At 40.4% G+C, this 23,961-nt stretch overlaps 1 protein-coding gene across 3 annotated transcripts in view; it reads left to right on the top strand.

Moving 5' to 3' along the window:
- G2E3 (G2/M-phase specific E3 ubiquitin protein ligase) overlaps positions 1–23,961 on the top strand; it is a 66,761-nt gene that overhangs the window by 1,484 nt on the left and 41,316 nt on the right. For 2 of the 3 annotated variants that reach the window (XM_056133611.1, XM_056133610.1), the window contains exons 2-3: positions 14,778–14,818; positions 20,287–20,384. In XM_056133611.1, coding sequence (XP_055989586.1) covers positions 14,782–14,818; positions 20,287–20,384 — 135 coding nt within the window. In that variant the 5' untranslated portion in view covers positions 14,778–14,781. The remainder of the gene's footprint in view (positions 1–14,777; positions 14,819–20,286; positions 20,385–23,961) is intronic. The other variant, XM_056133612.1, reaches the window with a different exon arrangement.

Genomic DNA, 23,961 nt, shown 5'->3' with positions numbered 1-23,961 from the left:
TTCAGAATTAAGTGTTTGCCCTGTAATCTTTTTCTCTTTCCCTATTTGGACTCTTTCATTTAGTTTTTGTCCCACTTTATCAAATTACTGAGTTTCAAGTGTCTGTACTTAAAATCACGTAGCGGTTGAGGAATCCATAAATTTAACTCCAGGCAATAACATTTGGTCATCATTCCAAAAACTTAATACCTTTGAGGAAGACTTTATGGTATATTGCATATGTGCATGGAATTGTGGCTGGATTGCCTGGGTTTGGATTCCATCTCCATCACTTTGGTAACTAACTTTAGGCAAACTCTTTAACATTTCTGTGCTTCAATCCCTTCAACTGAATCAGGAGATACTTGTAGGATATTGCGAGAATTAAATGAGTAACATTTGAAAATCTTGGAATAGTGTGTTGCATAGCTCCTATTTAGTAAGCTTTGTATAAACGACATTGTATGTAACTATATTATGACTTCCTAATAATATTTCAATGTGCTATTTTCAGATAAGAAAACAGACTAAGGGGTTTGGTTATTTGTTCTTATTCAACTACAGTGTTTGAACATGGGTCAAGAAACTCGATAAACTCAATTTAATTTAGAATATTTATGCCTTTAAAAAAAGACTTAATAAGTAAGCTTGCCTCTGCAGTCTCTCCTTCCAAATGCTGCCCTATACAAATCTATGACTTCCCATTACTTGCTTACCTAGTCAAATTTTAGTATTGTCTCTCTTTCTGTCTCTCTCTCTCCCTCCCCTTACCCCTTCTCTCTTTATGAAGTCCTTTGCAACCTAGTTCCAAACATCATCATATGCTGACTTGTTTCTTAACCTGTGACTTTCTAGGTATACTGTAATTTTTCAGCTCTATTTTCCATTACTTGTGCTTATGCTTAGCCATGTAACTTAAAAAGTTTCCTTTGACTTCTTTGCCTATTGGGTTTTAAGTACCTTCCTAAGGACTTCCCCCAGCTGTGTTGGTTCCTCTGTGCAATTTGGTTGTAAATACAGCACTAAACTGAGCTCTCTTGTGCTGTCTTTATCTGCAATTCCTGGTGGAGAACAGTGAGTGCCTTCATGCTCTGAAACTATAGAAAGATTCAAGGAGTGTTTATTTCAACAATGCAAAACATTGTGGCTTGTTAACGTGAAAACAAAAAAAGTTTTTAAAAGTTTTTGCTTTTATCCCTGCTGAGATGATAGGATTTAAATATAAATATATGTGGCTTAGATTTTATGATACTATATGGTTTGTGAATTTGCCACATAGGGGGAACTAGTGAGATCCTTGTTTCAGAAGTCGTTTCGAGTGGGAAAAATTAAGTTATATTTACTAACGAAAATCTTAAAACGCTTTTCATATATTTAAGTAGATATATGCTTATGTGTATTTTCTCAATAGCTTCAAATCCAGCTAAAGAAACTGAGGCACTTAAAGATACAGTAACAAAATGATGGGGGGAGGGTGGGGCTGTAGAGAGTGAGTCCGTGGGGTGCTTGCTTGCCTTACATGTCTTATCTGGGGAAGTTGTTCATTGGGCAGTAGTTTCAGTGTTCACTTTTTTTTTTCTTTCTGGGTCACATCCGGTGATGCACAGGGTTAATCTTGGTTCTGCACTCAGGAATTACCCCTGGCGGTGCTCAGGGACCATATGGGATGCTGGGAATCGAACCTGGGCGGCCGTGTGCAAGGCAAACGCCCTACCTGCTGTGCTATTGCTCCAGCCCCGGTGTTCACTATAATTTAAAGGTTTTTATAATAGAGAATCAGCTTCATTTAAGTATTAGTGTTTTATATTTTATTTTAAGTTAAAGGACTATGGAGGAGAGGAAAAAAGAACCAGAAGGGGCCAGGGATCTGGCTCAAACTGCAGGTCCCTGGGGCTAATCCCACTTTTAACACCACTTTGCAGCCCCCCCCCATTCCTCACAACCAGAGGAATCCTGGTTGCCCCCCTAAGCACAGCCTGGAGGGGAGCAGAGAGAGCTTTCCCTGGAATATTGATAGTATATATTATACTATATAGAATAATATTATAGAATAATAATAGAGAATATTGGTCCCTGAGCACTTTAGTGTGTGACTTCTGCAACAACTGACAAAAAATGTTTGCATTCCTTTTCTATTACCTGACCAGCTTATCCATAACCTTCTCTTTAAAATTTTGCCCATTGTGTAGGGATGTTACTAAAAGGACCAGCAAGTGGGGGCTTGGCCTCAAGGGAATACAATCTTAATATGCTCCCAGCACATTCATTTTACTGGTCCAGATTAGTGCAGGTCTTTGAATTTGAGCTTGAGTCCATTATGTATCCTTGAATTTTGGAATTGCAATGCCAAATTGAAAAGATTTGTATATGAAGAAACAAATGATTGGCATTGGGGCCTGAGCAATAGTACAGCAGGCAGGGTTCTTTCCTTGGAAAGCTGCCAACCCGGTTCAATCCTGTTTTCTCAGCACCGAACCAGTAGTAAGCCCTGAATACAGCAGGATGTGCCCCCCCCCCAAAAAAAAAGTTCATAGGTGTCCCAGTAGGTAGGGGATGAGGATGGTCTCTTTCCTGAGGACTACTTAAAAACTCAGTTGATATTAAGCTTATAGGTTTTCTTGGGGGAAGGACCAGGGGGTGAGTGGTGATGGTTGGGCCATACATGGTGGTGCTCAGGGATCATTCTTGGCAGGCTCTGGGTACCATATGGGGTGCTGGGGATGGAACTCAGGTCCTCAGCATCTCTCATTCCTGCCCCCCCCCCTTTTTTTGTGATACTATGCCAGGTTTCATGAGTACAATGTTCAAGCACTACACCCTCCACCAGGGTGCACATTCAGTCGGAGGCCACCATTATTTTAGGGTCCTCTCTCTGCCCCCATTGCATTGACATGTATAAGACTGTATTGTTTTTCCTTTATTTAAAATTAACACTGTTTTAGAACAATTTTAACTTGACAATAAAATTGATGGCTGACTTTCCAAGTACCTACTGCACCCTCCACAGGTGTGTTTAATTAGTTGAACCTACAATCACACATAGTAGTCACTCAAAATCCGTAGATTGATTAATTTTGGTTTTGGGACTACATCTGTGCTCAGGGATCATTTCTGGTGGACTCCAGAGATCTTATGTGGTGCCAGGGATTGAACCCTGGTCGGCCACATATAAGGCATATGCCCTACCACTGTACTATCACTCCAGCCCCTAACAAAATCTATAGTTTACGTTGCGGTCTGGCACTGCACACTACTCTCAAGTATCACCAGTTGTAGCCCTGGAGATACCCTCTTCCCCCAGCATTACTGAATTTGAGCAGCACCCTATCACTAAAACCTAGCATTGAACTATCCAGCTGAGGGTATCGCTGAGAGTGGTCTCAAGACCCAGACCTGCTTGAGCACTGCTTGGGAGACCCCCCTCCAAATAATGAGTGTGTTGGGTTGGTGAATTGGTGAGGGAACAGGTGTTGTAACATTTATGACTGAAATTCAGTCATGAACAATTTTGTAACAGTGTATCTTGCTGTTATTCAATTTAAAAAATAAATAATGAGTAAGTTTATTTTTGGCTCTCATTCTTAGGTGTTTAATGTCTTAAGTGTTTAATTTCTACATGTTTTAGTTATTTGTTTTGGTTCGATTTTTTTTTTAATTTGTCACTGTGTTCTGAAAGTGGACTTGTATGCTCTCCACTTTTAAATTTCCTCTTTTAAATATGTTAAGGTCTATCTTATCACCTGAAATGTGCTCTTTTAGGGAATATATCAAATAAACCTGAGAAATATGTATATTCTTTTGTTGGAGAAAGTAAGGTAAAGGTAAAGGTAAAGGCCTCCTGTTGATCGTCGATTTGCTTGAGCGGGCCCAGTAACGTCTCCATTGGAGACTTTGTTGTTACTGTGTCTGGCATATCGAATACTCTCGGTAGCTTGCCGGGTTCTCCTAGAGGGGCGGAGGAATCGAACTCGGGTCGGCCATGTTGGCCGCTTGTAAGGCGAACGCCCTACCCGCTGTGCTATCGGAGAGAAAGTAGTATGCAGATTTCCATTGCATCCATTTAATTTGGGGGTACATCAGGGGTGATTGTCAGGGGTTACTCCTGGCTTTGTGTTAAGGAATCACCCTTGGTGGGCTCCAGGAGCCATATGGGATGCAGAGGATCAAATCCTGTTCCAGCATGTACAGGGCAAGCGCCCTACTGACTGCTATCTCTCTTACCCCTGGATCTATGTTGATTGATGATAACATTGAAATTGAATTCAACTATGACCTTACTGTTTTTTTTTTCTTTTTGGGTCACACCCAGCGATGCTCAGGGGTTACTCCTGGCTTTGCACTCAGGAATCATTCCTGGTGGTGCTTGGGGGACCATAGGGGATGCTGGGGATTGAACCCGGGTTGGCCGCATGCAAGGCAAACTCCCTACCCACTGTGCTATCGCTCTGGCCCTAGGTTTTCTGTTTTTTAATAAAAGAGTGTTGAATTGCTCAAGTCATCTGTTTATCTTGCTAGACTATTTTTACTAGCATTTATTTGCGTCACGTAATTTAATATTCCATTCATTGATAAGGTACAAAAACAGTAAGGATTGTTATTTTTTCTTGGGAAATTGACCTTTTTCCTCATGTAATGAACTTATTTATTCTGAATAAATTACTTTGAAGTCTGCTCTGAAATTAATGACTAATTATACATAAGGTTTTTTGCTTGTTGGTAGTGCTCAGGGCTTTCTTACGGTTCTACTCTGAGGAATCACTCCTGGTGTGGCTTGTGGATACTCTGTGGGGTGCTGGGAGTCAAAACTGACTTGCTTGGCTGCATGGGAGGCAAGCACCCTGCACTGTATTATCACTGTAGCCCTCTGCTCTGAGTCTTTTGGGGTTCAGAGTTTTTGAGCAGCTCTTGATGCTCTTCAAATTCTGTATCTTTGACATTTGCCATTTTAATTAGAATGTCTTGGTTTTGTATTTGGGTTGGTATTATTTTGGACTCCCATTCTTAGTTTGGGCATATCGAATACTCTCGATATAATCTGAGGATTATAAAGTTCTTACCTCCAACTTTTTCAATAATTCTTTCCCAGTTTCTCCTTCTGGAAGGTCTCTGATCTTTAATTACATGACTTGAAACTGTCAATTTTTCTTGCTTTCTTAATTTTAAAGTTGTTTTTCCTTGTTCTTTTTGTTCTCTCATTATTATTAGCACTTTGGGTCACACTTGGTGATGTTCAGGAGCTACTCCTGGCTCTGCACTTAGAAATTAACTCCAGGCAGTGCTTAGGGAATCATACAGGAACCAGGGATCGAACCTGGGTCAGCCCCATGCAAGGCAAATACCCTACCTGCTGTACTCACTCAGGCCCCATATGTTCTTTTTTGAAGGTGTCATATTCCTTGTCTTCAAGTACACTGGTGTATTCCTTGGTTTCTGTCATTCTGCTGAGCTGCTCTGTGGCATTTTTGATTTACTTAGCTATTGTGCTCTCTCTTCAGTGATTTCTGACTGAAATTCTTTCATACTTTGGAGTTCTCTTCTATTGCTTTCCTAGTGAAGTGACTATATTTACCATTGTCACTGAAGTCTTCATCAGGCATGTCAGATCACTCAGGAGTGCTGGTGGGGAGCTGACTGTGAGGGCCATCTCAGGCCTTTTTCTTCATTCCTCCACTTGTCCATTGTGGTAGATGTAATGGGAGAGCTGGGAGTAAGGGTCTAGTTTTATGCAGGCTTATGGCGATGTATGATTCACACTAGCTAAAATGCTATTAGAGATTGTAGCACTGAGTTGGGTTGCTCTGAGTTGCTAGTGTGAACTTGTAGTCACAAAATTTTTATGTCCACTGTTTTACTAAGATGAATGGAGCAGTACTGCATCCCAGAGCTTGCAGTTGTTAGTTCCTGGTTATGACTGTGTTATCAGTGTTCCATAGGTTTAGATATATGGGAGCTTGTCATCTGGATCAGTTACATCTTTTACTCCAGGCAGCCTTATGTCTACCAGGATATTTGTGTTTGTACCTGATGGACTCTGGGTGACCAGACTGGGAAGTGCCCTTTGGTTCAGTCCTAACTTTGAATAGACTTGGATTATAACCAAAGGTATAGTTGTTCCAAAGGAGGACTGAGTTTATGCACAGCAGGCAGTGCTGGATCTGTTGGCTGGTTTTCCTTACTCTCTGTAAGAAAGTCTCTTTCTTGGTTTTAGGTATTTCTAGCTTATTTTATACTCAGATGCGATTGGTTGCTTCTGTTTTGCCTGGGCAAGCATATATCACTCAGCCAACCTTCTACACTTTCGGAATGGAGGAACTCACTATGGACTGTTTTCTTTTCAGAAGGGATGAGATCCCTTCCAGCTTGCTGGGGGCTGCTGATACACACCTTCTATAAATGCTGGCTGGAGTTCTTGCCTCCAGGTCAGTTTTTTACAGGTGAAGTCTTGAGGCTGTGATACCAGTCTCCACTCCTAGCCCAGGACCAGTTCAGCTGTGTCTGTGCAACCCTTTTTCCCCTTTCTAGGGTTGTATTCCTTAGCTCTGAGTTTAGCCACCACTTTGTACTGTTGCATGGCAAACAATTTACAGTTGTTATTGTAACTTTTTCAGCAGGGCTTCACATAGAATTATGTTTATTTCTGTGGATCTGTCGTGTTCCCCTCCCCCCCCCCCCCCCCCCCCCGTGACTTGGTTGACAAGTCCCAAGAAGACTCTTAAATTGCCCCTTTTTGCCGAATTGGTTCCTCTCCTGTAAATTTTTAACATGCTACATTTCACTGTGTAATTGTCACAGACATTATGACAGGTTTTATTTTTTCCCCAAAGAATATACGGTGTGATCATTGTGTGAAACTTTTCAGTGCCAATAAACCAGGGTGTGAGGTGATAAGGTTATGTGGTGATAACCATTACACAGTGTAATGGAGTAGTATAATATGAGGGTCCAACTTATGTGGAATGGATACTGGGTTCTCTCACCCTTAGACTATTCTTTTTTTTCCTTTTTTGGGTCACACCCAGCAGTGCTCAGGGGTTACTCCTGGCTCTGCACTCAGGAATTACTCCTGGTGGTGCTCGGAGACCATATGGGATGCTGGGAATCAAACCAGGTTGGCCGCGTGCAAGGCAAACGCCCTACCCTCTGTGCTATCACTTTGGCCCCCCCCTTAGACTATTGTTTACCCCATTGAATGGTATTGGCACTCCTGTCAAAATTGAGCTTAGATGTATGGATTTATTTCTGGACTGTAGATTCTCTATTTTTCATATATATATATATATATATATATATGCTGTGTATTCTATTTGGCAGCATACTCAAGTTTTCAAATTAGAAACAGAATCCTCCTGCTTTTATTTTGTTTGGTTTGGTTTTGGTGGTGCTCAGAGTTTGCTGCTGGTGGCTCTGCTCAGGGATCACTCCTGGGTGCTGGGGGAACTACATGGGGTGCTGGGGCTTGAACCAGAGTTGGCCACATGCAAGCTAAGTGCCCTTTCTGCTGTACTATACTGTCACTCACTGTACTATACTGTCACTCTGGCCCGGATTTTTTAAATTCAGGATCCCTTGAAATTCAATAGAAGGTTTTAGGTTAGGCTTTTCGTTTTTACAGGGTTTCGGGAAAAAAGGTCTTTTCACGGTCTTTTCACTGACAGGGATTACAGCAGATCTTTAGCTTACGTTGTGAGAAGATTGTCAATATTGCCTTAACTAAATATTGAATCTCCCAACTGTGATCATGGTGTCTTTTCACTTACTTGGGTTGTTTTTGGTGGTGGTGCTTTTAGGTTAGCAAAATTTCACAGCTCATTGGTTGCATTTATTCTTAAATAGTGATCTTGCATAAGGTAATTTTGCAAAACTTTCTGTTAAGTTTGTTTTTGTTTGATTTTGTTTTGGAACCTCACCCAGCAGTGTGCTTCAGGGATCTTGCTGTCACTCAAATCATGCTCACTAGCCTCCTGCTACCCCTACTTGGTTTTTAAAATTTCTCTCCTCCACCCTAGCTCCAAGAGTTTTTTTGAGTTTGTTGTAAATAAATATACTTGCTTTCAACTTGTATGCCTTTCAGTACTTTCCTTCCCAAGTTATTCTAGCTAGAAATTATAGGAGAGTATTGAATAGAGGTCTGTTGTTTTGCTCCAAATCTTTGTATTTTCTAGATCTTGCTCTCCTTCAGTCTTTCACTATTCAGTATGATGTTACAGTAGGCTTTTAATAGACATCCTTTCTCATGCTGGGGCTGTTTCTTTCTGTTCTTAAATTGTTGATTTTATCATGAAAAACTATTAGATTCAATCAAATACGTTTTCTTCGTATAAAACTCTGATCTACTTTTATTGTTAAAATAATCTGTTTTCGGGGCTGGAGCAATAGCACAGCGGGTAGGGCGTTTGCCTTGCACACAGCTGACCCGGGTTCAATTCCCAGCATCCTATATGGTCCCCTGAGCACCGCCAGGGGTAATTCCTGAGCGTAGAGCCAGGAGTAGCCCTTGTGCATCGCCGGGTGTGACCCAAAAAGAAAAAAAAAAAAGAAAAAAATCTGTTTTCTCTTATTGTTAATATGCTGAGCCATTTTTACATTTCTGGACATTAAGTTCCACTTTGTCATGGTATGCTATTCTCTTAACAAAAAATCAGTGACAGTATTTTGTTGAGGTATATTACATTTGGGCCTTTTTTTTCCCCAGGGTTGAACCTAGGGCCTCATACATGTGGATCATGCACTTTACCACCAACTCACATCCACCACTCCTCTATTTTGCTACCTACCTAAATTTTTTTTCTGTATATTTTTAAGAATATTGGCTTAGGTGGGGAAATGATGAAGTGGACTGGTGGTAACACAAGGTCTAAAATGGTAACTATAAATCACTGTCCCGGTCCCGGTCCTCCTGTTGTTCATTGATTTGCTCATGAAGGCCCAGTACATTGTGAGACATGTTACTGTGTTTGGCATATTGAATCTGTCACGGGGAGCTTGCCAGGCTTTGCCGTGCAGGCGAGATACTCTTGGTAGCTTGCCGGACTCTCAGAGAGGGGCGGAGGAATCGAACTTGGGTCAGTCATGTTGGCTGCATGTAAGGCAAATGCTCTACCCGCTGTGCTGTCGCTCCAGCCCACTGTATACACTAAAGCCATAAATGTAAGGCAAATATTGTAAACTTATAGCTTAAACTTTAGCAATGGGGTTTGGTGGGGGAGTGGTGTATGGTGATTCGCTCAGGGCTTACTCCTGGCTTCATGGCCAGGGATCATTCCTGGGAGTACTCAGGGAACCATCTTTGGTGTCAGGGATTGAAACTGGCTCAGCCATGTCAAGGCAAGTCCTTGGCCCAATAATTAAATCACTGTCACTGTCCTCCCGTTGTTCATCGATTTGCTCGAGCAGGCCCAGTAACGTCTCCATTGGAGACTTTGTTGTTACTGTGTCTGGCATATTGAATACGTCACAGGGAGCTTGCCAGGCTTTGCCGTGCGGGCAAGATACTCTCGGTAGCTTGCCGGGCTCTCCGAGAGGGGCGGAGGAATCGAACTCGGGTCGGCCATGTTGGCCGCTTGCAAGGCAAACACCCTACCTGCTCTGCTATCGCTCCAGCCCAATAATTAAATATTTCTTTTTTTAAAAAAAAAAAAACAAAAACCTGGATTTGAGGTAGGTGGTGCCTTTTCTTACAGGTTTTTTTTTTTTTGAGGGGGGGTTTTAGGTCACACCAGCAGTACTCAGGATTTATCCTGTGTCTTCCCTCAGGAATCACTCATGGCAGAGTTCCAGACCATATGGTGTGCCAGCAATTGAACCTGGGCTGGCTGTGTGCAAGGCAAGCCCTTTACCACTGTGCTATTGCTCTAGCCCCTCTGGCTGTAGTTTATTTTTTTTGAGTTTGGAGGTCACACCAGGCAGTGCTCAGAGTTTACTGCTAGGTTTGTGCTCAGGAGACCACATGTGCCAGGCATCTAACCTGGGTACAGCATACTACCCACTGTACTCTGACAGCCCAAACTCCCCCCTCCCCCAATTAAACTTTCTTTTTAAATTGGAGGTTGGGTGTGCAGGCACTTCAGTGTTAGAATCACTTTGTATATTATCAGAAACAACCTTTAGTACCCTTGTTATGATGTTACTATAATTTTACAGAGGGAAAGTTTACCTCCCCCCTCCCTGCCCCCCAAGCCCCCAGTGGCTTATATAGCTTTCCTATGATTTTCTTCTTTTTATAAAACAACTACAATAACAATTTTGTAACTATATCTCATTGTGGCTCACTAAAAATTAAAAAAGAACTTGACAGACTGGAGGATTCACTTATAAAGTAACTCAAGTGGCTAGGTTGGCTCAATTATTGTCAAGTGGCCCATTCCAGGGATTATCTTGAAGTAGATGACAGCTAGCTTCCATTAATGCCAGTGATCCATGAGAGAGTGAAAAGAAATCACAGTGCATTTGATGACCTCTTTTATGACCTCTTGCCTTTTGTGACATCACATCTACTAGACTCTTGAGGAAGCAAGTTACTAAGTGAGGCACCGCAAGGGAGAAGGAAGATCAGGTTCCATCTTTTGAGGGAGAGGTATCAAAATTGTGAGTACCACTGCCTCACCAAGTGGAGAAAGGCAGTGGAGGAGATTGAGAATCCCTATTGACAGTGGCTGTAACTTTATTAACTTGTTAATGATATCTTAAGGAAGAGGAGCACAGTGTGATAATATTTTTAATACCGTACTTCTTAAGACTTGGACTATTAGCACTATGTTAACATTATTTTACTTCTCCATCTGTCTTAAATTTTACATTTAGCGGGATAGGAATAATAAAATCCGAAGACATAGTACAGTGGGTGAGGTGCTTGCCTGGCAGCCGAACTTGGGCTCAATCTCTGCCACTTCATATGATCCTCAAGCCCTGCCAGGAGAGATCCTTGACTCAGAGTGAGAAGTAAGTACTCTTAACCAAAGTCAGCATGTGCAGGATGAAAATGTAGTATCTTTATTTAGAAAGCCTACGTTGATAACTTTAATGCTGATATTTTAAATTAGGAAAAAAGTTATAAGAAGAGTATAAGGAATTTCTGTTGTTTGGTGATAGTTGATAATATATTGTATTAGTTAGTGTGAAGCCAGTAGTTTAAACCTATTAAAAGTTTTTTGATTGCCTGTCGCAGAGACTAGAATAGACTACAGGGACTCTTTCACAAAAGGATAAAGTAGATTTCATACATAATATTTTATGGTTTTTTTTGTTTTGGTGGTGCTCAGGGCTTATGCCTAGATCTGCACCCAGGGATCACTCTGGTGGTCCTTGGGGGGGACTATGCGATGCTGGAGGGCAAACCTGGGTTGGTCATGTGCAAGGCAAGCACCCTCATGTTGTATTATCACTCTAACCAAAGATTTGGTTTTTGATTTGGGGGTCACACACAGCTGTGCTCAGGGCTTGTTCTTGGCTTTGTGCTCAAAGGAATCATTCCTGGTGGGCTCAGGGGACCATATGGGATGCCAGGGTCTAACCCAGTTCACCTGCATGTAAAAGGCAAGTGCCCTGCCCTCTATACTATTGCTCTGGCGCCATCATAAAGGATTTTGGAGAAGATTGGTGTTTAGGTGACATTTAAATATAGCATTTGGGGCCAGAGAGTACTGATACCACATATGAGTTTGATCCCTGGCATCACATAAGAGTCCCTGAGTGGCAATGGGTGTGACCCAAAGGCAAACAAAAAAAGTATAAAGAAATAAATGAATAAAATATAGAGTCGATAGGGTTAAAGCAAAGCCAGAATGCTGTGTAAAGGATTAGCTTGTCAGGACACAAATGTTTTTCCTTAAAAAGGAAAATTTTAAGTCAGATAGAAATGCTATATACAGAAAACCCTTATTATTAACTCTGTACCTTTGTCAGAAATTTAGATTTCTTCTTTGCATCAAAGTCACTTATTTGATCCTCCTAACACAAGTAGCCTATTACAGAAACATTCCTCATATTCCTTTCCAGTCATTTCTCATCTGTGAGACATGCACTATTGTAATACTTTAAAAAATTTTTTTTTGGTTTCTGAACCTCACCAGATGATCATCAGGGGTATGTAACTTCTAGCTCTGCATTCAGGAATTACTCCTGGCAGTGTTCAGGGACCATGTGGGATACTGGGGATTGAACCCCAATTGGCTGGTCTCAGGGCAAGCACCCTACTTGCTGTACTACCTCTCCAGCCCTTTTCCTAGCACTTCATACCAAATTACTTTTTGCTTCATAACTGTGAGGTTCATCTGTTATTCATGACTTTTCATTGCTCATGAGCAGCCATTGAATTAACATCATTTTGTATTTATATGTCTTTTTTTTTTTTTGGTAAAGGAGGGCCCCACACCCATAGTACTCAGGATTTATTCCTAGCTCTGTGCTCAGAAATGACTTTTGGCAGGATTCAGGGGACAGTATGTGGTGCTATGGATCAAATCAGGGTTAGTTACATGCAAGACAAATGTCTTTTCCACTATACTATCTATTCCCAATATATCTGCCCCACCCCCATGCTTCCTGTTCTCGTTGTTGCAGTGACCAGAGAGGTTGCACATATTTCTCTTTTGTGCTCCCATGTTTTAGTTATGCTGCTCTCTAGGTGACACTTTTTTTTTTTTTAAATTAGTGAGACATCATGAGGTACAGTTGTAGACTTACAAATTTTTGTGCTTGGGTTTCAGTTATACAATGATCAAATACCCATCCCTCCACCAGTGCCCATTTCCCACCACCATGGATCCCAGTATTCCTCCCACCCCCTACCCCCCTGTTCCCCCCTGCCTCTGTGGCAGGGCATTCCCTTTTGTTCTCTTTCTCTTATTGGGTGTTGTGGTTTGCAAAAGAGGCAATGGGTGAAAATCATGTTTGGTCTATAGTCTACTTTCAGCATGCTTCTCCCATCTTGGGAGGATCCTCCCAACACCCTTTATTTGGTGCTCCCTTCTCTATCTGAGCTGCCTTTTCCCCTAGCATGTGTGGCTGGCCTCCAAGCCAGGGAATAAAATTCCTGGTACTAATCTCGGCTATTCTTGGGTGTTAGTCTCCTATTTTGTTACTTTATGTTCTCCAGGTGAATGCAATCTTTCTATGTCTATCCTTCTCTTTCTGAGTCATTTCTCTTAACATGATACTTTCCATGTAGTACCACTTGTATGTAAATTTCATGACTTGTCTTTTCTAACAGCTACATTGTACTCTTGACACTTAAGTATAGACACTTTAGTGCCTACAAACACAGGTGCTGGTGTTGTGCTCTTAGTTTAGGTCCGAGGGTGCATTCTCGATAGAGTACACTTCACCAAAGTTGTCAGTATCCTTAGTGCAAGTGATGATACTGGGAATGAACTTGTGACCTTGTTCTATGCTTGTGATTCCTATTTTTTGTTAATGAACTTGTTTTTCAGTTTTAGAGTATCATAAACAGGGTGCTATAAACATTCTTAAATAGCTTTCTGCCTGAATGTAGTTTTTATTTCTCAGACGTATACCTAAGTGTAAAATTCAACATCAGGGCCAAGGTGCATGTATGTATGTATAACTTCGAAGAATTTTCTCATACTCGTTATGTTTCCTTGATAGTTTATGAGCATTCCCAATTGCCTCCCATCCTTTCCAGTGTTTGGTATTAATTAGTCTAGCTTGAGGGCAAGGTGGGGTGGGGGGCTCTCAGTCAGTACTCCAGAGAGCCCAGGACTTTCTCTTGTGAATCCTCAGCCAGCTGAACCTGGATTTAATGCAAGGCCTGAAGTTGTGGTGTTGCTTGGACCCTTCGGCCCTGGGATTTCTTCGGATACTCTTCCCCGACTCCAGGGCTGTATTTGGCAGTGCCCAGGGGACCACTAGTGCCGAGGATCAAACTGGGATTGGCCACATACACCTCCCTTCTGTACTATCATTCTGGCTCCGGTGTGAATAATTTTAATCTTAGCGTTTTCTGTGCATGTGGGATGGTCTTAGTTGCTTGGCCATTTGTGTACTTTCCTTTGTGAATGTCGTTTGCTTATTTCTTTGTTGGATTGATTATGTTGTTGAGTTGTAGGAATACTTTATATCTTCTGGAAACCAGTCTTTGTCAGGCACACCTTTTATAAATTTTTCATGATCTTTGTCATGCATGTTCTTTGGCAGGACTTCCTAAACACTGCCCAGGGGTAAAGTCCAAAACAGTATTTCTCAAAGTGAGCAATATCCTCTTCCCTTGGGACAGGCCAGGACAATCTGGGGAGCAGTAGTAAGAAGCCTCAGGTGAAGTTGGGGGTCCTTACTGTTTGCTTAAAAGACTATTTCTGGAAGAAGAGGACACGAGAAAATGGGGGGTTGTTGGGACAAGTAGTTTGGGAGCTTCTTATCTAGACCTTAAGAGTATTTGGTACATTGAAGTATATTCTTGACTTGGAAACTTTCTGCTAAATACCAGTAGTCATTTTAATATTTTTGACAATGAAAAACCATTTACCCCCAAGTGTTCTTGACCTTCAACACCTTGTTGAGAGCTACTGGTTTATATATTTGAAAGGTGAGAAAATGTTGAAGTTCTAGAGCAGAGAAACTTACTTGACCTAACTTAATGGAAATCTGCCTTCTTTAAGCAAATGCCCCCCAAATGCACCTGAGGCCACTACTTCTTGTATCCCATGTGGGGACAGTATTGCCCACTTTAGGAAAGTCTGCGAGTAATTTTGTAATTTGTTTATAATGTATTAACTAAAATTAAATGAATAATTTGAGAACTTGAAAATCAAGATGACTGTTTTGTATGTTCTTAATTTTTTTAGTAAAATGAATGAAAATAAACCAGGGGACTCTCAGAACCTTGGTAAGTAATTGTATTTAAAATATTCTATTTATTCTTTTAAAAATTATTTTTAAAGTGATAACCTTTTTGGTATCAAACAATAAGGATCAACTCCCAGATTTGGGCTTAGTTCAGATATTCATATACTAATAGATAATATTATGTTTATTCCTTTTACCAAAAGTCTGTTAAGGGGGGAGAGTTTGCCTAATTTATATTCTCTATTAGGTATAATTTATATCTGAGTAAAATAGTATTTAATGAATATATTTTTACCTTTAACAATTCTTTAACTAAAGGAAAATATAGATGAGAATAGTTTAAGATTAATGATTTAACACAAGAAAAACTCATTACTTGCTCATTATAGCCCACTGTAGATTGAGTGGAGGAGATGTGACAGCAGACTTCTACTTTTTGTAGTTATTTAGTTTCAAGCACTTTACTTTGTTCTTTGAGATCCTTAAAACCGTATATCGTTAGCTTAATTTTCTGTTTTATTTGTTTATTGTTAGAGATTTTCTGTGCAAGAAAATATAGTATGAAAAAAATTGATGTTTGTCCTATGTGTCACATACGCTTTGTTAATTATATTACTGTATACTATCTTAAGTCATTTCAAGACATGGCTTAAGGCTATCTCCCTTTCTCTATCTCTTCCCTCCCCCTTCCCTTTTGTTTTTGGGCTACGTCTTGCTGTGCTCGGGGATTAAACCTGGGTTGGCCTTGTGCAAGGTAACACCCTTATCCATGTACCCTACCCATTTCTTTCTCTATTTCTCTTTTTTTTTTTAAGATCCAGAACTAGAACCCTGAAGTATTTGTTACCTGTTCAGTGTTACACAGTGTTGAAACCAAATCTTAAGTCTGATCACAATTCTACAATTTGCCTTTAAAAGGGATGGAGCGATAGCACAGCGGGTAGGGCGTTCGCCTTACAAGCGGCCAACATGGCCGACCCGAGTTCGATTCCTCCGCCCCTCTCGGAGAGCCCGGCAAGCTACCGAGAGTATTTGATATGCCAGACACAGTAACAACAAAGTCTCCAATGGAGACGTTACTGGGCCCGCTCGAGCAAATCGACGATCAACGGGAGGGCCTTTATCTTTATCTTTATTATTTAATTGTGACAAATGGAGATGTTACTGGTGCCCACTCGAGCAAATCGATGAACAACGGGATGGCAGTGACATTGATTTTATTGTGAGATACACATAAAATTCATTTTGCTATTGAGTCATAGGTCATTCCTATGCATTTTGTATACTAGACTTTTACCATCTATATTATCTCAAACCCCATTCTATAGATTTTTTTTGATAACGTCTTTTGATGTGCTCTTTGAAGTGTGTAATTTGGTGATATTTAGTTATTAATGTTATGCATCGTCACCATTATCTAGTTCCAAAATTTATTTTTGTTACTCCAAAGGAAACAATTCATTCAGCACTTTCTTATTTCTTCTCTGCTTGACCCTTAAAACCACAAATCTGATTTCTGTTTCTGGATTTATCTAATCTGGATAATGTTTATCTTACAAACATGAAATATTGTGTTTGACTTCTTCATATAATGTTTCTAAGTTCACTCCTGATGTAGCATGCATTAGTACCATTCGCTTTTTTAGAGCCGAATTCTGTTGAATGGATATGTAGCATATTTTTTATCTGTTCATGTTGATGATAGATATTTGTTTTCCTGCATTGGTTATTGAGAACAGTGCTTCTTACGAACATTAGTGTAGGGTTCAACAAGGCTTTATTGAGCATCTCTTTCAGGTTTTAGGACATTATATACCCAGGAATGGATTTGTTCTGTTGTATGGTAAATATATTTAAGTTTTTGAGCAACTGCTGGATTGTTTCTCATAATTACCAGTTTATGTTTCTACCACATGTGAGGCATTCCTTTTCTCCAGATCATCGCCCTCATTTATTACTGTCTGATATTTTGATTATAGTTATACTACTAGATATTAAGTAGTATCTCATTGTGCTTTTGATATCATTTTGCTGATAACCAATGATATTAAGCATCCTTTAATATTAAGCATCCTTTATATATTTATGTATCTTTAGAGAATTGCCTATTCATATTATTGGTCCATTTTTAAATTAGGTTGATTTTGCTATTGAGTCATAGACCCTTCTTATACATTCTGTATACTAGACCTTTACCATCTATATTATTTCAAACCCCATTCTCTAGATTCTTCTTTCTTGATAATGTCTTTTGATGTACTAAAAATTTTTACTGTGGATAGAGCAGAGCTAAACCTATTTTTGTTTTGGTGTCATGAGAGAAATGAAATCATTGATTTCAATAAGAAATCATTGCTACATTCTGGGTTATGAAGATTTCTCTATATGTTTTCAAGATTTGTTTTTTTAATAATTTTGAGTTGTATTTATTTTTGATCTATGTTGGGGTAGGGTGGGGGGTGTTTTCCAAGCAATGCTCAGGAGCAAACCCTGGGTAAATGTTTTAATGTTTGGGCCCAACAACGTCTTTCTGCTCAGGTTTAGCAATATTGGGGCCATCATGGTCACCCCAATATTGTTTGATGGACCCCAAGATTATACCTAGTGATCTTCAAAGGGACTGTGTGGTGTTGGCAATAGAACTAATGGCATCACACATTCAAGGCATACACTCCAGCCCTTTGAGCTATTTCCTCGGCTTCTCTATTAATTTTTTCACATGGTATGAGCTAGAGTTTTTTCCCCCCCCATTATCTTGCATGTGATTTTATAATTTTCTTAGTTTCCTTTGTTGATGATTCTATTCTTTCTCCATGGGCTTGTCTTGGCATCCTTGTCACAATGAATTTAACATCATTATATGGGTTGGACTATGATAATTGTTTCTTCTGTCTATCCTAGTCCAGTGCTGCTCTTGAATAGTTTTGAGTCTTGTTTTCCCTAGGTGTGTCTAGCTTAATATTTGTTTGCTTTGTTGACTTCATGGACAACCTCTTTCATTTAGTCTGTTACTTTTTTGTTATACATTTTGTCTATCTCTACCCTTTTTTTTTTTTTCTTGAGGGACAGGGACACACTTATCCTGCTTGGGGACCCCTCCCATTCCTTTTAGGTACCATGTGGTACCAGGGATGGAACTGGGACTGCATGCAGCACAGATCCTTTAATCCTCTATTGGGTCTCTGGCTCCTTTTCTCTTCTGCTACCTTTGGGTGGATTTCTCATCTTGTCAGGTTCTTCAAGGTAAAAAGAAGTTCTTGCTTTGGAAGATTTATTTTATTATATAAGGCATGCATGAGCCTAAAGATCATTCAGGTGAAATTTTAGGGTTTCTTGAGTATTTTCTGAGTATACATCAAGCCCTAGACATGTTCCTCTACGTTCCTTGGTTATATGCAGGAGGTTTGCCCTTAATTCTCCATGTAGCCTCTTCCCAGCCTCCTCTTTCCTGGTCTTTCTTGGTCTGTTTCCTACTGGAATTTTCTGTTACCTTTTCTTTCAGGCTGATGCAGCCAGTAACTTTGTCCAAAATGCCGTTGATGCGCCATCAGCTGTATAAAATCCGAGGGGAGGCCAGGGAGAGGCCCCGGCAGTTTTCCGCCCAAGTCGCCTGGGCCACTTTCCCAGCCTGGGTGGCCTGGGCCATGGGGCAGACGGAGAAGGAGACGAGGGCCAAGCCAGTTGGTGATCAGATGCTGTTTATTCCATTCTCCCCACGATCCTGCTCCAGTCTCTCTGAGCCCCCAGTCTAGTCTCCCATTCTAGTCTCACGCTGCCCCTCATTCCCGTCTCACCCTCGTCCTCTCCCTCTCCCTCTTTCTCTCGTTCAAAGGAACCACCTAAGAGGTATTTCCAAAGCCCTTCCTGACTGCCCGGGGCAAAATGCCTCAGTGTTTTTCTCCTTTCTTTAATCCAATAACTCAACCAACATCTTAATACTAGTTATTTTTGTATGGACACAGTAAGGGATACATTGAGGCTTTTAGGGCAGCTCTCCTGGAAACATTTTGCCACAGACTCAGACTACAGTACTCAGGGCAGATTAATCATTTCTAACCCTAACAGGGTCCAAATCAAGTTATTACTTTTTTGGATCATGACAGCATTTGTCCATGACTATGCTCTTAACTCATAGTTAAGCATTAGGCAATTGGGCCACGCCCATCTCGATGCCAGGGTAGCACATAGTTTACCGCTTGCCCTGGTTCTATCCAGTCCCTCATTGGGACCCTGCTTTTGGGGGTGCTAGGAGTAAGGGCAGCTGAGGCTTAGGTCAAGAGAACAGATGCCCAGGAGGAAAATATCACTGAGAATCACGTTATAAAAGCATAGCACATACTGTCTTCTTGTGTTCCTACAAAAAGGACAGTGCTCTGAATAAATTATGCAAAAGATTTAGGGAGAAGAGAAAAACAATATTTACAAGTCAACAGAGCATGAAGAGAAGTTACAAATAACTTACAAATAGAAGAGCATGCATCTGGGCCCATACTTAAAGGACCCACCACACAAGTCAGAGCACTGTACATTTGCATTTCTTTGAGAATAAGGTAAAGGTAAGGTAAAGGCCCTCCCGTTGATCGTCGATTTGCTCGAGCGGGCCCAGTAACGTCTCCATTGGAGACTTTGTTGTTACTGTGTCTGGCATATCTTTGAGAATAAATCCATATAATCTCCTCTTGATAGTTCACATCAGTAAAAAGGGGTACCAGGCCTAAGCTCATTGTTTACTGAATGAGAGGGTCTGGTAAGCAGGTAAGTTTAAATGCCATAGCACTCAGAGTTTCGTGCAGTATTTTTCAATTACTTATTAAACTTGGGGCTGGAGCAATAGTGTAGCAGGTAGGTTGCTTGCCTTGCGTATGGTCAGGTTTGATCCTCAGCAACCCATTTAGTCCCCTGAGCACCACAATGTGTGTCCCCTCCAGGCCAAAATAAATAAATAAGCATTATCCCTAATTGTTATAATTTTTTAAATCCTATTTCAGTCTCTGAAAAGTTGATTCTCATATTTTTTTAAGCACCTAATCATTTCATTTATGGATGAGGAATAGTGTTTGAGAGTTTGCTAGTCCTTTTTCTTCAGTTACATTATGGTGCAACTTGCTATTTAAAATGCATGTTGAAATTTGTCATTAAAGATAATTGAAGAAGGCCGCAGAGATAGTACAGTGGTAGGACACTTGCCTTGCATGCTGCCAGTATGTGTTCAATACCCAGAACTTTACGGTTCTCAGAGCCCAGGAGTGATTCTAGAGTTCAAAGACCAGAGTAAACCCTGAGCACCATTGGTTGTGGCCCCCAAATCAAACAAAATAAGACAATTGAAGAAAATGTAGTCTTTATTGTTTTAGAAGTAGATGTTGAAATTTTAAACTTATAGATAACATGATGACTTGCTGTCAAATAATTTAGGTGCTCAGTTAAAAAAATGTACCAGTTCCATAACCCTTTTCTTTGGAAAGTTTAAAAAACCTATTTATGCAAATATACTTTCCTCACTATTAGCTTGTGTTTTCTGTCGAAAAAATGAAGACTGTCCTAATAAGTATGGAGAAAAGAAAATTAATGAGAAATGGAATCTTGCTGTACATTACTATTGTTTGGTGAGTATATTTTTTAATCATACACATTTTCTGTTCTAAAGAGAATTAGACCTGTATGTCTGGCTTCTGAAAATTTGTTAAATAATTTGGTCGTTAAACAATACATCTTGTTGCCTACACATATAGTATCTTTTTATTTATCAGATTTTAAGTCTCTGAAATTCCTTGTTACATAGAAAAACCATTTGTCACTACTGTTTATTTTTGTCTAACTGTCTAGGGCCAAAATCTAGAAAGAAAATTGGGCCAGAGCCATACTACACCGATTAGGGTAGGGTGTTTACTTTTCATGAGACCTTAACTGGTTCGATCCCTGGCTCACCATATGGTTTCCCAAGTATCATCAGGAGTGATCCCTGAATTTAGAACCAGGAGTAAGCCCTGAGCAAGGCCAGCTTTCATGGGAATCTTAAGGAGGCCCCTCCCCCAATCTGACAACTTCCCTGCCTCCTTCTCCCTTCCTTTCCCTTCTCTTAAGTCCCTTCCTTCCTTCCTTCCTTCCTTCCTTCCTTCCTTCCTTCCTTCCTTCCTTCCTATTACTAAGTTTCTAGGGGAGGAGTTTTTACCATTATCTTGTTTTTGTTGTTGATAGTTAATAGGTCTAAGAAAAGTCTTGTTTGATGGTTCACGCAAGAAATAGAAGAAAAGTATTTTATTTCACAGAAAACTGGTAAGATAAGCTTAAAGGTAATATTTGTAGAAAAGGAAATAAAATCCTATTTTTGAGAGAGGAGGAGGAAGCAAGAGAGGGGGCAGTAAGTTCCTGTTGAGAATCTGTCTCCTCTTTGTTCCCTCCTCTCTCCACCAACTTCTCACCTCATTGAATCTTTGCCTTAAGATATTGGTAGAGCCGTTACTGCTTTGGCATGCCAAGGTTACATTGGTGTACAGCCCTTAAATACTGCTTTTATATGGCTACTTAGTTCAGTTACATAGGTGAAAGCTGAAATTGAGCATTTATTATCTCAGTTTCTGAGGGTCAGAAACCTATAAGACTGGGTCAGTAATTCATGAGGTTGCAGCTTCAATCTCACTCAGGGTTCAGTCATGTGAAAAACATGGCTGTAAGATCACCTCTGGCCCATTCTCAGGCCTTTCCACTCATTTCCTCCTATGTATTGACATATTTGGGCTAGAGCGATAGCACAGCGAGTAGGGCATTTGCCTTGCACGCAGCCAATGTGGCCGACCCGAGTTCGATTCCTCCTCCCCTCTCGGAGAGCCTGGCAAGCTACCGAGAGTATCTCGCCCGCACGGCAAAGCCTGGCAAGCTACCTGTGATGTATTCGATATGTCAAACACAGTAACAACAAAGTATCACGATGAAGATGTTACTCGATGAGTAACGAGAAAATGAACAACGGGAGGACAGTGACAGTGATTGACATATTTTAGTTCACCTAGTTACTTCAGTGGTATAATGCTGATAGACTACCTTGCTTCCCCTAAGGAACTAATAAAAGAGAGGAGGGGACAGATAGATGCACCAAGATGAAATAGGAGCTAATCTTCAGAGTCACATGCCACTGTCACTTTTGTTTTGTTTGTTGATAGTCATTAATTAGAAGAGAGTGTCTTGTCCACGCTCAAATTGAGGAGAGACATGCCTTACCTCTTAAAGAAGTATTAACAAATTTGTGCACATAAAATAATCACTCCCGCATGGCAGAGCCTGGCAAGCTACCTGTGACGTATTCGATATGCTAAACACAGTAACAACAAGTCTCATGATGGAGACGTTACTGGGCCCGCTTGAGCAAATCGATGAACAACGGGAGGACTGTGATAATCACTACAACATCTGTGTAGCAACTCTTTAAAATTTTCCTTGGAAAACCATCCAATGCATCCAGTAATGATTCTTTGTAAGACTAGTTTTTTGTCTGAGAAACCTAAAAGTTATTTTCCGCTGAGCTTGTAACCTAACTGCTTTTTATCAAGACTTTAGTGAACATGAAGTTGGAGTATAAATTTGTTGTCCATTGAATTTCAGTTTGTAAAATTAAAGAACGGCTTTTACTTGACTACTTTATTTTCTTTTTATATAGCAGAAGTATAGTCGATAGTTGTTGGGTTATTTCCTCCTAGAATTTTTTGTTTTGGCTTTAATTTTTGCAGTCAGACCCTGAAGCGGGCAATTCTACTCCCTGTACAATACTCGTGATAGGCCAATTCCAGGGTTGCTGAGGGAACATGCTGGAGATCAAATCTTAGAATCTTGTGTGTGGAACAAGAGGGTTAGTCCTTGATATCTCACAGGTCCTCCTAAGCCTCTTCCCTAGTCACTGTATCACTGTCATCCTGTTGTTCATCGATTTCCTTGAGCAGGCACCAGTAACGTCTCCTTTGTCCTAGCCCTAAGATTTTAGAAAGTGCCACATTCGAGGCTCTTTCAGGGTCAGGAGAATGAGACCCATCATTGTTACTGGTTTTTGGCATGTTGAATACGCCACCAGGAGTTTGCCAAACTTTGCCATGGGGGCAGGATACTTTTGCTGGCCTGCCAGGTTCTCTGGAGTAAGAACTAGATTATAAGATGTCACGCGGTCGCAAATGCGACTGTGTGCTTCTAGGAGCTAGGTTTTATAGTCTCTGGGTCTTGGCCGTTGATGGGATTACACAGCACCAGGGGCAGACGGTGGGTGTAACGCCTACATACTGGAAGATGGGGGATCTGGTGGAGGAGGCCCAGTCCCAATCTGAGTAGGCTTAGAGATCTATGCCCTGGGAAGATCAAGTGGAACAAGTGGGTTAGTCCTTGATATCTCACAGGTCCTCCTAAGCCTCTTCCCTAATAATAGATTTGAAATATTTAAAATTATTTACCATAAGTAATATTTAATTTTTCTTTTATTCTGTATTATTTTATTAATGACAGTGGTTGGGGGACCATATAGGATACTGGGGATCAAGTCCAGGTTCGATCCCCAGCAAGGATCACTCAAGGAAAATGCCCTCCCAGCTGTGCTATCACTCTGGCCTTGGTGAGCTTAGCAATTTTAAAAATACTGATCATAGACCCCTATCGGATATGATTTCACTGTGAACAGGAAAGTAATTCCGAACACTAATGAACTATAAAAGCATAAAGACTTAGAAGAGGTCATGTTCAGTGTTTAAATTTAATGCAATGTTTAGTGCAATACTATTTTAGTAACAAATGTTTTAAAATATAGATGTCATTGAATTTTTCCCCCTACTGGTCCAGAAAGTTGGGCACAGAACCTTAATTATGAGCCAGAAGTTCTTATTTATAATCCCATTTCTTTTCTTGGTTTAGGTTCTCGAAACATTTAAACTTCGATTAAAAATTAGATTAAAAAACATTTGTGTTGACTGTGATTTAACAGGTTTTCTATAAGTGGACCTTACATGATTGAAAATCTTATCTAGATTGAAAGTTAACCTGAAATACCACAAATAATTTGAATTTTCTCCATGTGTACAATTTATACTACAAAATATTTTTTCTAAAACATAATAGGTGTTTTTGGTTTATTTCTTACTTTTCTGTTATTTCTCAATATGCTTTTAGAAAACAATATCATTGCCTAAATTTTTAATATATGTATTTTAA

This window comes from Sorex fumeus, unplaced genomic scaffold, assembly GCF_029834395.1.
Source record: "Sorex fumeus unplaced genomic scaffold, SorFum_2.1 ptg000098l, whole genome shotgun sequence".
Taxonomy (NCBI): domain Eukaryota; kingdom Metazoa; phylum Chordata; class Mammalia; order Eulipotyphla; family Soricidae; genus Sorex; species Sorex fumeus.
Note: the sequence above shows the minus strand (reverse complement) of the source record. Positions and strands in the feature narration are given on the sequence as shown.